The sequence below is a fragment of the Genypterus blacodes genome, unplaced genomic scaffold (genome assembly GCF_046128005.1).
Source record: "Genypterus blacodes isolate CSIRO-AG114 ecotype Tasmania unplaced genomic scaffold, CSIRO-AGI_Gbla_v1 ptg000214l_1, whole genome shotgun sequence".
Lineage (NCBI taxonomy): Eukaryota > Metazoa > Chordata > Actinopteri > Ophidiiformes > Ophidiidae > Genypterus > Genypterus blacodes.
This window is the reverse complement of record NW_027467013.1, coordinates 588,693-604,502: the sequence shown is the minus strand read 5'-3', so window position 1 is coordinate 604,502 and position 15,810 is coordinate 588,693. Positions and strand designations below refer to the sequence as shown.

The window sequence follows — 15,810 nt, the reverse complement described above, 5'->3', positions numbered from 1 at the left end:
TTTCCATCACTATGTTTGTGTATTTTTGGTGATATGCAACCAAAACTCCAGCCTGTTTCAGCTGCCATGTTTGTTTTCAGGGTCAAAACGCAACAATGGATTTGATAGGCGGATTTGAACTAGAGAAGAAGCGTTCTGATTGGCCAGTTTGAAACCAGGAGGTGTGCAGTTTTTTTTCCAACGTCAGCCAATCGGTGATGGTTTTCCGACCCCTCTTTTTAACCAATCACAATCAAGAATGCAGTCAAGAGGGTTAATAACACATATAATCAAATTTCCTCTGAGAAAAAAAAACAAAGAAGGGAAAGCAGCGGCTGTCAGGTTCTCAATCATTATGAGAATTTGAGCTCCTGAACATGGAGGTCACAGACACCCCGTATCTACAGCAGATGGCAGCTGTAAAATCATCACAGCATGGAGATGGATCGCACAGCAGAAGATCAAGCGCTACTCTCCGACGTGTGAACACCAACAGAGCTTAAACCCAATATAGGTCTCACAACAGCGGTTATGAGTTATGGCAAAAGCTCAGGAAATTTCACCGGCAAAAACTTGTGCAACTTGGCAAAAGCAAAGAGCAGAGACATCAGACTTTGTTTTTGCCAAAACTTAAACCTTGAGAACATAGATTATATATTATTCTTCAAGTTGCTACTACTTTCACACCGGCAGTCTAAAATCATGTTTCAGTGATTTATTCATTATTAATTATTTGCTGTGATGCATCACACAACACAGACATAAGACATGCTGTGTGTTTGGCCTTTGGCTTTATAGATATAGATCAATTAGACCAGTTGCAGTAAATTGTGGCCGAGAGCAAAGTCGGCCTGTGTTTTACCAACATAAGCATCAGAATCTCAGCTGGAATCCCACATACAAACATTGTACGTGTTTACGCTTTCATTTACTTCAAACAACCTGGACTCATTTCTTCTTCCACACAACTATTTTTATCCCTCACTATTACAAAATGAGAGTCATGTTTTATACTCAGAGAGATGCATCTTTCACTTCTCCCTGACTTCAGGCTCCTGCAGCCTCAGTACTTTGATTGCTTTCATGCATTTTTTGCTTCTTCTTTAGGTCTCGCAGAGCAGAACCTGCGCTCAGTGTTTGCAGTACTAGTCAAACCATAACAAGCACCTTCACGCTGTGGAGACAAGGTGTCCATTGCCTTTGACTTTCTTTTGTCGATTATAATAACATGGAAACTGCTAAATGGAACACTACAGAGATTACTGATTACCCAGAGATTATGAGAGTATTATTCAGGTAGCAGAAAGCTCGTTATGCACACTTACTCCCTGGTGGATGCTCTAATTAACTTTCACAAAAGTAAAAACACTTAGGTTCTATTTTTGTTAAATGAACAAGCTTCACAAGAGCTTCATGTGGTTCAAGAGCCACATAATGAGTGAGGCTGCATTAGACCCAAAAAGGTGCATGCTGATACCGGATGTTTGATCCACTAACTATAGAAATAGAAACTCTGTAAAAAATTCGGTACATTAGTCTTGTCCGGTCTTGTCTTAATACAGATTTAAAGAAGTTCATTCAACATTAATTTCTCTGTTAAAAGACTCAGAGGGAGACAGATGTTACCGCAAATCTCTCGGGCTCCAGTTTTCAAGTGCAACTCCTTAATCAGATATGTCCCGAAGTTAAGAAACATATCCTTCATACTGACACGACAACCCTTCTGTGTGCACCAGCAGTCTCAACAGAGCCAAAACATCACTTAAAAAGAGGCTGTCATACATCAACATATGGGACGGAGCTTTCAAGGGACCCAGACACTCAGCAAAGGTGCCGTGCCCTTCCCAGCCAAGGTTAAAGCAGCTCCGTGGCCTCACAGATGATGCATCTACTGGAGCAGAAAGTCCACACGTTTGCAAAAGACAGGACAGAGAGTGGATCAGACAGTTCATTTTACAGCACAGAGCACCCGATGCATTTTAAAGAGTTGTAGAGTATGCTTATAAAAGTTAGAGGTGAAAGCAAAGCTTTTTTTCTCCCCTCCAATATGGTGACAGATAAGATGCATAACACAGTCTTAAAATGCTTCCACAGTCCCTCGCAAAATATGGGTCTGGGTCATATCAATCTTCAATCATAAGCTTGTTATATTCGTAACATCTGAGGATAATCAGCTCATACCTCCACCAAGGCCTTAACTGTCCTCTGATTCCATTTCTGCCAGTCCACAGATTGTTATTATGCATGTTTTATATTTCTGTGTATGTCAGAAGTGTGAAAAGATTTATGAGGCAAAATCATTACATGGTTTTGCTGCTGACAGTTTATTCAAGATCTATATCTGTTTTGAAAATACGTCAACATTGATTTATGCTGCTGGCTCAGCGTCATTGAGGTATTTGCATGCTTCTTGACTATTTATCACCGTGCAGCCGTAAATGTGACCGGGTCTCAACACGTGGATCTGAGCTCCATTGCACCTGGACCCACTGTTCATTAGAGGATCTGAATACTTATTTTTTACTTTGAGATTCCTGTCTTTCTTTGTGAGTAATTAAGAAAAAGTATTGTGTAAAATTCAAACACTTAACGCAGAAATTGGGGGCATAACTAGACGCATTCTCTAGACGTGCATTTAAATCACGTCTTCTATAGCCTCAGGCTTTTATCAGCAGTCAGGCCAATCTTACCTTGGAAAATAAACATAAAACCCAGACACTTCACTGTTGTCAATGTGTTTTGGAAATACTTATGAAAACAAAACTGTTGCTAAGTAAACCTATGAGTTTCTTCGCGCCGCTTTGGAACAGGTTCCATGCTTCGCTCCTCTTTGTCTTCGCTCTGAGCCAAGTCTCATGCAGATGGTGTTTTTGTTGGCTTTGGGCTGGCACGGAGGCCACCGTGTTTTTCACCTGAAGCTGTCTGTGATCCTGAGCAAAGCCATACTTCAGCAGCTGAGAGGGAATTATTGCCCGCTAATAGCCTCGTATCAAAGCTAGCCTCTGGTGAGTCATTCAGTATTAAGAGGACTGTGAGAGTGAAATAAAGAGACGTGTCCCGGCCTAACCTCACTATGCCCGCCCCGGTCGATGTCATTTGATCCGAGGTTCCAGACCTTGGACCCAGAACTGGACGCATAACAACCTGTGACATCAGACGACGGCACAGTTCATTGTCAACATGCGTACAAAACAACAACACCCTACTTCCATTAAAATAATGAACACGCTGGAAACACAACATTGAACACTTATTGAACATTGACTGGGGAGTGATTGCGGATACAAAACGATGATGGCGGAGGCTCATGCATGCATTCAGAGCGTTATCAACACCTTTACAAGCTGCCTTCAAAACTCGCAATTACCTCTCATCACTTCAGCATCTGTAATCAAACAGAGTGTCAGTCAGATCGGCTGCCTTATTATGGCTGCTGATGAAGCTCTTCCATATGTCTAACAAAGACATTTACATTCCGCACACTTTCCTGCTGAGATGCACTCACATTGTGCTTTGCAGATGTGCCATTTAAAAGTGCAATCTCTGCTTTGATTTCTTTCAGGGACAGCAAAGAAACCCACAATGTTCCCTTTGTTGTAAAAATTGTAACCCTTCACCCGCCTTCACTTGGGTTGCGTTCAACTGTTTTCTAAAAATGATGTTCCAACCGCCCTCCACTCATGCTGTCAGTGAGCTGACAGAAGCGTTTGTGTGCCGAGGAAAATACTGAAAGAAATTGTGAATTAATGCCCTTGTGAGAAAGCATCAGGTGATATTATGATACGACTTTACAGAATGCTTGAGGAATCGATACGTCTACATGAAGGCTTTACCCCCCCCCCCCGTACGTCTACCACCAGCTGCAGGGACGCAACTTATGAGTGAGCTTTGAGGATAAAGTGTCTGAGCTTACTGCACATCAGGAAAGGTAGGCCAACTCTCAGAAGTATTCACCAGTGTACCTGGCCAAACAGAGCGGCAGCATATGTGCTCTGCCATCTGCTGCGTCTCGTGGTCCCCTCTGACAAACTTTTTATGGACTTGCACTCGAAGACCCACTCAGTCTTAATGAGATCAACATTCCCGCTATGAAAGCTGCGTCTCATTCTGTGCAGGCTCAAAAATAGACACGACTGCTTCATCACCAAAAACAACAAGCAAACTATCTAAGAGAAGTCTGATGATGTCGTCGTGTTATTCCTTTTAGAACAAGTGGACAATCTGCATAGATATGTAGAATAAGGGAATTTTAATGCTTTCTGTAGCCCATAAACGTTCTCTGCTCATTGTGGTCTGGTGAGGGTCGTCATCATCTCTACGGAATGTGTTTTCTGCCACAATCAGTCCATTAATCGTGACATGTTGAGAGGATTCATTGTTTGACGGTTTATTATTCAACCTGGGTATTTATTGTTCAAAGATGTGAGCATTCATTATTGCCTGTGCTTTGTTATGTGAAGTGGATCCATTTTCAGTGGTCAGAGACCAAAATGACTTTGGATCGGTCAGAGTTGTGCAACAAACATAAAGTGGAATCCAGGACAGAGTGCTGGAGTGATTCTCAGATAATGGTTTCCAGATTAATAACTGAGCTGAAAACTCCACTGTGCATAAATCAGCACCACATATCTGAAGAGGAGAAAGTCAAAACTCTACATTTTTATAATTAGGTTGAGGTTTGGCGTGTGTTTGGCGTTGTGATCAGATCTCAATCACAACTCGTGAGCCCTAAATGGGAATAGCACAGGTTGGACACATCCATGAAATCAAATCCGCCCACAAGTTGAAAATGTCATCCTACCTCATCTTCCGCGCTCCACTCGCTCCTTATTGGTTATTTTAAAATGGATGGAACCAAGGGGAAAGAACGGGCATCGACAGCAGGAGACTCAGCACACACAGGCAGAATCCAGATTTGATAAAAGATATAAATGCAAGTCCTACTATCAAACTTCATCCAGATAAATCCACACCCAGAAACACAAATCCTATTTTAATACGAGGTGTAAAATGGGCCGATGAGCGAGCGAACAAGTCAATTAATGATTATTCTAACTGTGAGAGTAGCGAATATGAGAACAAATTGATGTTGAACACTTTGCAGATCCATGAGGCGCTGTGTAAAATGATATCGTTAAACAAATGTGATTTGACTGCGTTGGCTCTCTCTCTTCACCTCCTCATTAAAAATAAATCCTTTTCCAGAGGTCTATCCACTATGTGATTCTCTTCACTTCAGGTTTCCACCTCTCAGACATCCAAGGCAATAAGCCAGTCTAACTTGTATGCAGCAGTGGGCGTTAACTTCTCTACGTCTCGCATTAAAACATGACCTCTGACAAACGGATGTAGTTAACAGCCGAACTTCACCGAGAAAACTATATCTTTAAAGGCAAATATTTGAGATGCAGCTTCCACACATGAATTGAAACGGATATATGAAAGACATCCGCACCTCCGTCATACTTTTAATAATGTCTCGGGAGGGTTTTGTGTACAGAATAGCCAAGTTCCTCACAGTGGGTAGAAATGGCATCAATCAGACCTGAATCACACTATTCCTCTCACATTTTGGGTCATGTCAGAAGTCATAATGAAAGACATTGGCTTGTGTTTTAAATAAGTGAGGACGCCGATACATAGGGGTTTGTGTCCTTGTGTGAATGAGGACAGGTTCAAGAGAGAATGAATTCTCACTGACATAAAACAGGCGACGATAAAAGCGGCGCAGTACAATGGTGTGATGGTGTTCTTCATCCTCAGGAGAGCGAGCGTGAAGGGAAAAAGGACAGGAATAAAGATGTTGGAAGAGCGGTTTCATACTCCAAGCAAATATGTCAAATTTCTGAATACGTCAAGTTATTCCTCTGCAACACACCACGTATAAGACAGTGAGCAATGATAAAGAATCCGAGTTGCGACTCAACACTCTGATGTTTTATATGGAAGTATATAAGAGATGTCTTGGAGGAGGGGAACACGAGCGCACGCCTGCCCTCTGCCACTGCAGAAGAAACATTTCACCACTTGTGAACATTTGCTAACACCATTTGTATGCAGGTGGTGACAGAATAGTTTGTTTCAGACTAATTGTCCCTGAAACTAGGCTATCCCATGACATTTCAACACACCGGCATCTCTGACGGTGCGTCTGACGTAAACTCCTCTGGGATCAAAGCGGGATTTCAAGACATTCCAGTAGAATGTGGGTGTGTGCGGACAAATTCAAAGTAAATTCAAGGTAGGGCAGCATTTACGGAGGCGACACTCCACATGTGAAAAATTACAGAATTAATCTGGGTATGAATCTTTGCCGTGAAGAAAAATGCACGACCAAAAAGCCCAGTACGTTTGACCCTAAGGGGTAATAGGAATGGAATATTCATGTGCTTTACTCTGCAAGGTGCAGCACTATTATTACAGCTGAGATTAATGTATGGATTTGCCTAACACCACGTGCAGCACATTTAGGAATGACAAGCGCCGCATAATCAGCATATATAGCACTATGTCTGGCTTTGATATTTATTGAGGAGCATGTAATAAAAAGCCTAGTGGGGGAATGAGAAGGCCACTGTGGATATTCGATCTACATGGGCAGCACGCCTAGAAGCCCTTGAGAACGAGTGAGCGAGCGCGAGCAGCAAGCAACTCTCCTCTGCGTCAACTTGCTAAGTGGTGCATGGCAGAGGACTGCACCTCAGGTAGCAGCTGGTGGCTGTGTGGAGCCCACGAGGGCCCTGAGACCCTGCACTGATCATTACCTTTCACTCAGCATTTACAGCTGCGTTTACCGACAGCAGCCATTATTAACTCTGATACCTTGTTACAGTGCAGTTGTCCTGTACTCAGCAGACTGCGTAACAGGAGAGGAAGAGGACATAACTCAACTGAACAACACACAGCTTCCCCATGGCGGCGGCGGCGGCGGCGGCGGCTCTCTAAAATGCTCCATGCCAAACCTTCCCCAGGAGCGATGTAAAGGCAAACACCGTCTCCGGTTGCACATCATGTCTAGTCAGACGTCAACAAGACAGGAGCAGCAGACGCGTGGCTAAAGATAGATGCAACGACAGCGATGAGGCATTTGAGGGGGGCTTTGTTACATGATGGCTCAGTTTTGACAGGCAGATGAGGTGCAAGCAAAAATACCAGACACGTCACCAAGTGCAAAAAAAAAAGGAAGAAAATCCATGATAAGACACAAAAAATCCCGCAGAGTTTTCTGTATTTATTGATGATTCATTTGTAGCTCCAGACACCAAATATCTGGCAACTAATTTGATGAAATATATCTAATGGTTCAGAAAGTGTGAGGGCAACGACTACAGCCAAGGCAGAACAAGCTTTTACTGGCTTTAAGACAAAGAAATGACTCATAAACTTAAGATACTGTGAAACGTTGCCACGCTACTAAATCACTTTAATCTAAGTTACATATTAGTGTTTGTTTTGCACGATTCCTCAGTCTGTTACTGCACAGTAATGCCGTTAATGGCCTCCCTCTCTACAATCCAGTCCTCCAGACCCTTAAGGTCCAGACCAAATGGCACCAGCTGATAGACCGATCACTTTCTGAGTAACCCTGCCAACAAGCAATCAAAACAAAGAGAAGGCCTAACCAAAATCATATCAGGATGCCAAGACAGATATGACGTACAGTACATATACGGGACAATTGGTTGGTTATCAGGACTACCATATATACTCTAATAACATGTAGTATCACCAAACACACTGCATACTACTGTTCCGCTACTGGTCAAAGTGGAAACCACAGTGTGTGTTTGTTCCAGCTCCTTGTTACAGAGTGAAACAGCTCTTTCTCAGTTAAAATCTAATTAGACAGCTGTTGGCTGGTAACAACCGTTCAGAATAACATCAATTCCATCTCGTGTTGACAAGAGGAACATTTCAAATAATCCTTGAACCATTACACAGCTATCACCGCGCCGTCTCAGGAGACTCACGTCCATCCATTTGATTCAGTTTCACAGTACATTTGTCATAAATGAGTTTGACAAACATTCATTGTTGGTTGTCTGCATTTTACAGGATCGTTCCCTCAGTAACCTGCAGAAAATGACAGCAGCTGCTCATCAAGACTGTGAACTAGACTTGTGACGCTTAGCAGATTACAAGCTGGTGTGTATAGGAAGCACCGCCTGACTATAGTGCGAACGTTCTTCCTCTCTCTATGTGTTCAGGATGTATAAAAATTGAAATGTCACTTCCAATACCCACAACCACAACAGCTCTCAGGAATCAAGCTTTGTTTACCGCCACCAAGGAGCTTTGGTTTCCGCCCCCACGGCTGTTTGTTAGCAGGATTACTCGATTACTCCAAATTGGTTTCCATGAAACTTGGTAGAAAAAGAATGTATCACATAATTCTGCCCATCCAGATCCAATGGTGGATAGATCGATTTTGGAACAGATTCCTAAATTTACTCGCATATACAGAAACTGTGTATATATACGAACAGACATATGCTCTATATATACACACACACACACACAAGTAAAGTGACACTTAAAAGCAAAGGAGTGAGCTTTAATTTGGTCCCTGTGAAGATGAGGATGATGAAGTGTAAACATCTTCTCTGTGTGTGTGTGTGTATGTGTGTGTGTGTGTGTGTGTGTGTGTGTGTGTGTGTGTGTGTGTGTGCGTGCGCGCGCGCCACATATACAGTATATGTGAGTGCAAAAAGCTTTCCGAAATCAAGCTTTGTTTCTGGGATGAAAGTCGGTGAAATTCAACTCCAAATGTCAGGAATTATTGCCTAATACACAACAATACGCAATCTCTGTGATTTAGCAAAATAAACATTTTAATCTCTGCAACTGTCCACTAAAATCCCTCCTGGCTTTAATATGTGCCGGCTGCGTTAGATTTGAGTAACCCGAGTTATGAGCGATGTGAAGTTGGAAGTAAATCCCAGAGGAGAACACAGACAAAGAGAGAATTACATCCCAGGAATATGATTCAGTCCCCCTGACTCACATTTGTTTCCCTATAGGAAGCTGAAAGACAGTTTATATTCCACACTAACAGAATAAAACAACTCACAAGTTAATTACATTGCTTATCATTAAAGAATTATGCTTGAACATAATATTTGTTTTAACTTAAACGGCCTGAGTTTGAATTTGTTAATTATGAATCCAATCAAAAAAAGCTGACATGAAAACAAACTGAAAGAAAATGTTTTGTAATTTCATCTAAAGCAAAGCAAATGAAGTTCTAAACCATACAAATAATAAAAAAATCAAGCATTTCCCCTGCTGGAGCTTTTTTTGAAAGCGTTTGACTGAAGGACACCGTGTTGTTTTAGTTTTCCCTCCCTGTTTCCCTCCCTGAGCCACACTCCAGGCACAGCGTTCCCGACACGTCTCAGAGGGAGCGCCCGCAGAGGAAGCCCATCATGAGGCCATTTTGGCATTCATGAGCGTGATTGATGACAGAGATGGAGGGAGCATTCGAGAAATCCCCTCTGCCGTGGAAAAAAAGTGATGATTGTTAGGATTCTTGCTTCCCTGATAGAGCGCCCCAGTGTGTCGCAGTAGGACACTCTCACATTACACTACATAGAGCAGACGCTGGCTCAGTACCGGTGCCACCGTGTAGAACTTGGCCAATAATTGCCAATTCTAATTCTAACTGCGGCTCCGTCGCCAATATTTTAATGTTTGCCCTGCGCGGATTCATTCAGCTCATTGAAATTTGTCATCCCTTCCCTCCCAGATTCACAATAAAAATGCCACAGCACGTGTTTTAGTTTGTGCCATTACAGTCACGCTTCCACGGTTTTATGATGATCTAATATGAATCACAGCAGAGACAAACATCTAATCCAGCACACATGTTATAATCTAATCTTCTTTTGCAACATTTGTGTTCCTGCTGGTTGAACATGTATGACAATTGCAAAACTCAAACTCTCTATTTCTCTTTAACCAAAATGTATCAACAAAAATGCGATGAAGGATAATACAGCTTCATTTTCCCTATTTTTTTTCCATGAAAAGATCTTTTTAATATCTTAGTAATGATGATATTGCAGCATGATAACGTAGAAAAACACCACTAAGAATCAACGTATCTTCAAATCGAGCTTCACAGACCTGGAATATTTTAGCAAACCACTTAAGGGAGCTGCCAACTCTTTGTTCTTACATAGACAATCTTAAAACATGGTTTCTGGAAATGTTAACACAGGATTGATTGCTTTTTATTCTGCAGCATGTGTGTGTGTGTGTGTGTGTGTGTGTGTGTGTGTGTGTGTGTGTGTGTGTGTCAATGTGCTGCGGAGGTGTAAACATGGCTGTGTAAATAGAGTGTGTCACAGTATGAATTCACTGCTTCTGCTGTAGCTTTATGAATGACATGTATATGGTATGTGCATGTATGAATGTCTGATAGATGGACCTGTGTTTGTTCATAGGCATTTTAATCTATTTTCTTTTTGTTCACACCAGCGTGCAAAAAGGGACCACAGAAGAAATTGAGCCTCTTGACTGTATCTGCCGTATTTACATTGATTTTAGATTACGGTATTGATTTTAGATGGCTGCCTTCAGGTGACTTACAACAACAATATAACCTTCATTATGTTAATCTGAACACATGTACTGTAAATGAGATACATACAGTTTATTTCTCTGCATCCATTGATTTGCAGTTCTTAATCCAACAAATAGTTTAGACTTCACACTCTCTGGTTCTGGATCAACACTGGCACTATTTTCTATTGAAATACAGCCACGGTGTTCATTCTTGCCATTTTTCTCCATTTAATACTCCTAGAATAAAACTTATTTATGGCAGATAGTTAAAGCAATAATGTGTAACACATTTTTGTAGAATTTGCTGAAATCCTCATTGCATAAATTAAGAAGCTTCCAGCCCACAAAAATACCACCATTTACCACAAGGGGGATCATTGCCCCGATTGTCAATCATGTCAGGGGTGCAGAGAGGAGGAGGGGGAGGAGGAAGAGGAGGATGAAGAGGAGGAGGAGGAATTTTCTATGCAATTTCATCTCACACCACAATCTTACAGGCTGCTGCTTAAACACACACACACACACATACACACACACACACACACACACACACACACACACACACACACACACACACACACACACACACACACTCAAGTAGCACGAACCAACCGCACACACTGCACACAGAGGAGTTTTCTGGGATATTGGATGTTAAGTTTGAAACCATTGTAAGACAGAAGAGCAGTCAATTTGCTTTTCCCTATGAAAATCTACAGGCATTTCATCTTAGAGTTTAACAAACCAATTTAGAAACCCTGATGTTTTATAAGTGTATCCCTGGTGCATACGTGACAGACAGGAAAGTCACAATAATTTGACAATGCATCACAGCAACACTGTAACCTGCAGGGGCTAACAAAGTCACCTGACCATTCTCTCTGCAGGGACTCCTATTTAGCCCTTTTGAATCCTTTCCATCCTGTTACATGACAGCAGAGGACCTGCGCACACCCAGCAGAGATAAAATACCTCATTGTGCAGCCCCGTCAAGGATCACATAAAATATCGGCTCCATAATGTATGTCCCATCTCCTTCTCACGGCTGCCAGTAAGCAGAGCCGGACGTCAAATGACAGCTTAGAACTATGAATCCAGCAGCCGACCGTGTGATTTGCTTTCCAATTTTCCCTCGTCTAATCTCCGACTTTGGGTAATTCCTGAGACAGCAGGAGCAAGACCGAGTGCAGGTCTGGTCTTTTACCAGAGCAATGAAGAATTTGGATTTAGAAGTCTAAAATGTAATAAACTTGCCAACAGTTGATTTAGTACCTTGAAGTAAAGTCTGCAGCGGAGGGAGAAAGGAAAGAGAGAGAGGGAGAGAGGGAGAGAGAGAGAGAGAGAGAGAGAGAGAGAGAGAGAGAGAGAGAGAGAGAGACCCTCTGGGCAGCATTTTTAGATGTGTCAACACTCCAACAGACTTGGAAAAATCCACAAGTTCATGCTCCTATGGTTCCGAATGCCTTCATCATGTAGTGTAGCTGCAGAGAGCCTGCAGCCTGGGCCGGTCACAAGCACGGCCTCAGTCTGGCAGAGTTACTATACCAACCTTCAGCCTTTGGACCAAAGTAGCATTTCTGTCAATAACACTGACTCCAGTCATTCCATCTGACCCGCTTCCTGTTGTCTGACAACGCACCAAAGACTAAATCCAACATTCTCAGCTTTTCCTTTTCACATCTAAACAACACAGAGAGGCACTTGAGTTTTCTAATCATGAAAACCTTCATTGGTATAAAAATAAAGGTTAAGGTGTAAATTATTTTAAGGTGAAATAAAAATCTCTTAGAGAACGGAGCTGAGTGTGCAAATTAATTTCATCTATTTTAAAGTAGTCAACAACATAGCCCAGAGCCATCACTTTAAATGATTATTGATAATGAAGTGTGAAACAATAAGATACAGGAGGAAGAGTCAAGAGCTGCTCTGCATCAGGTCCAACAACAAACAATAGACTTCTCACATGAAGTGTTATTAACTCAAAGCAAATGTCACAACGGATTAAAGGAATCTGCCATAAGACTCTTAAGCCCCTTCAGTTCTAATTAGCTCATATTGTGAACCTACAGCACATGCAGATCACACACTGATAAGGCACTTGTTGCATACTAGTATAGCCCACAAATACCATCTTCTTTGTGCATTATCGTTTTTACCTCGACCTAGCTGAACCTGAACCATTTTGTCAAAGGTAATAAAACAATCGAAATGTGTTTATCATAGAAAACGACAGTCTTTTGTATTGGCTTTTCGGCATTGGTGGAGGTATGCTCTCTAATCGGTGCCTTTCCAGTTTGCACTATCCATAGAAAGTGCAAAGACAGCAGTAACTCTATAAGAATGGTGTGCTGGAGTACACTGAATATTTGTGTAGGGGAACAAACACATTTTGTGAAATGATTTGTGAAAGCAGTTGTTTGCTTTACGCCAGAAAATAAATTAATAAACTAACAAACTTGATAAACCACAACTGAAGCGGTTTTACAGTGAATATCCTTCAAACTGAGGGCCTCGTACTTCTTCCTGATCGTTTTTTAAAATCGAGTTGCCGCTGCGTTTACCTCAGTCCAGGATTGGCTGGCTTAGCTCAAATGTTGTTTGCATGAGTGAGAGGCGATGATGATAAGTGACAGGCATGAAGGGCATGCCTATCATTGTGTAAATGTGCTGAGGTGTTGATAATCGCTGTCTTTCCAACAGACATGTAAGGTTATGGCTCATTCATACAGCAGATCAAAAGGCCTTTATTCGGGACGACATCATTCACAGATGAGAGGAGATTGAATTTTTCACTCATTTGAAAGATTAGTAGTGATGTCTGGGACATAGATCCAGAGGATTTAATCATTCAGCTATTCATCCCATCGCTGAGCAGGTGTGCCTCTTATCAAATATTCAGCCTTTTTTACCCGCAACCAGGTTTGCCGCTTTTATAGAGTGAATCACAGACCCTGAAGGATGACAACCACGGCCTGGAAAGACAAATCAGTCACCTGAGATAATAAAACAAAGCAGGATCCTGAGTCACTGCTCTCTCAGGGCGCACACACTCACATTATTCACCTTAGTAAAAAGCACAGGAAAAACAGGAAATCAACCTAATCACTGGATTTGTAACTTGTAACAATACTATGACAATGAATGCAATGTATCTGTTCATGTACACTGAGCAAATCCTTGGTTTTGGGCACACTGACTTCCCTGATGATATGGGAGCTATACTGTGGAAGTATTCTCTGCAGGTGTGATTTGTCCATTTCATACCTTCTACTGTCACAACTCAGAGATGCATTACAGCCCTAATTTGTCATTCTGTAACGTATAGGAATTTCAGATAATGGCTCCATAAGGCACAGCTGAAATTATGAGGCCTGGCTGAATGCTGGTTATAAATGGAGCGCTGCTGGAGCTCTGCAAGCCAGCGTTTCCCCTTCACGTTAACACTTAATTTTCACAGGACAGAAGTTAATCTGCTGAGTTGACCGTTCATTATCCCTGCTTGGTTAGCACACGCTCAGATGTCTACTGGACACACACAGGCAATCTGCTACAGCGATGTGTGTGTGTGTGTGTGTGTGTGTGTGTGTGTGAGGGGAAGGGGGTTCTCTTCACATTCACTGTTGGTGCCCAATTTAAAGCATTACAGTGGCTTAGAGACTTAGAAATGTTTGGTTCTCAAACTTTTTGAACCAAGAATGACCTCTGAGCCAATCAGCTCGCCAACACACGACAGCAACTTCAGTGCAAAATCACAGAAAAACATCATGTGCATGTCTGCTGTAATGAAATTGAAACTCTTAGATGTTTTTAACCATGGAAAGTTACACAAAAAATTATGCAACACTTTAATAATCAAGACAATAATAATAAAACTCGGAGCTTAAATGTATTTCCTCATTAATCCTATGCAACAATAATATGGCTAGAAGATAAAATGTTGATTATCTGTTGTAATATGTGACCTGAAGTTCTTTTATCTACCTTTGTTGAACACACTTATTGTAAGTCGCTTTGGATAAAAGCATCTGCTAAATGATCGTAATGTAATGTAATGTAATGTAATGTAATATCATGAATTATTTGCTTCACCACCAGGGGGCGCTTCATGTCCCGCCTGTGGTACGTGCACTACATTTTGAGAACCTATAGATCAGGTGTAATATACTGTATATAGAGGAGTTGCTCTGTTTATCAGCAGGTTTTTGGTCGAATTGATTTGATTCAAAGCTGCAGTGAAAGCTGAGGCACATAGCAGAGATCTGGATGTAAACAAACTCCAGCCCTGTCTGTCAGTTGTAAATGAGTGGGTGTCTTACAAGAGGCATAACAAGTTTGGGTCAGTGAACAGGGTGAGTGACAGGTGGTTGATGTGCTGCATATTAAACATCTTTTAAATCCTGGATTATTCCGTCTGATTGCAGCTCTGAGGCAACGTTCAATACTTTTATAGATCTAACGGGAATAGCTGATATTCCACCCCGACTCATAACTTCAGAGGATTAGAAACTCCTCGCTTCACACACAAGCCTTGATGTTATGATATTGGCATTGATCGGTTGCTGGATTGATTGATTGATTGATTGGTATAAGAGGGTCTCGCTCCTCGGGGTCCATCCTTACCTGGAATCTCCTGGAGAGGAACATGTGAGAAGCTGAATCCTTTGCCTAGGGAAGCCTCCCTCACCTCACTGCAGTTCCGAGCTTTGAAATCTGCTCTTGCGACAGACAGCACGGAAAAAGTGCAGATGATGGTCTCTATTCTGAGCATGATCACTTCTTTATGAAAAAAAAAGATCCGTATAATTGTTACAGGTCCTCTGCAGTCTCCTGCTTAAAAGAAAAAAAGAAGAAGGAGCAGAAGAAGGAGCAGAAGTCCCCCTGCAGTAAATCCGCGGGTACTTAACTGACTGTGCGTTTAAGTGGTTGTCACTCAGATGTCTGCAAACATCATTTCTTGGAAGCAAAAACGAGTTTAGATCGCGACCGAGCAGGCTTGAAAGTCCCCCAGAGGAGCGGAGAGGAGGTGCGGAGGGTCCGGATGGTGCCACATGAATCCGGGCGGCGCGTTTTCCCCGACGCTCTTTCACTCAACTTGGCTTGAGCGGACTGACTGAGAGAGAGAGAAGGCTGCTGGCTGAGAGAGTGTGTGAGAGTGAAAAAGCTGTATGTGCGCGCGTGTGAGAGGGAGAGAGAGAGCGAGAGAGCGAGAGAGAGACGCTGCGTGTGCGTGTGTGTGTGAGAGTGTGTGTGTGTTCTGTGTGTGTG

General features: G+C 42.2%; 1 protein-coding gene across 1 annotated transcript in view; it reads right to left on the bottom strand.

The window, feature by feature from the left end:
• Positions 1-15,313, bottom strand: part of LOC143015858 (glypican-6-like) — a 64,454-nt gene extending 49,141 nt beyond the window's left edge. The window contains exon 1 of the mRNA XM_076169967.1: positions 15,166-15,313. Within this exon, the coding sequence (XP_076026082.1) occupies positions 15,166-15,313 (148 nt within the window). The remainder of the gene's footprint in view (positions 1-15,165) is intronic.
• Positions 15,314-15,810: the final 497 nt, after the last annotated feature.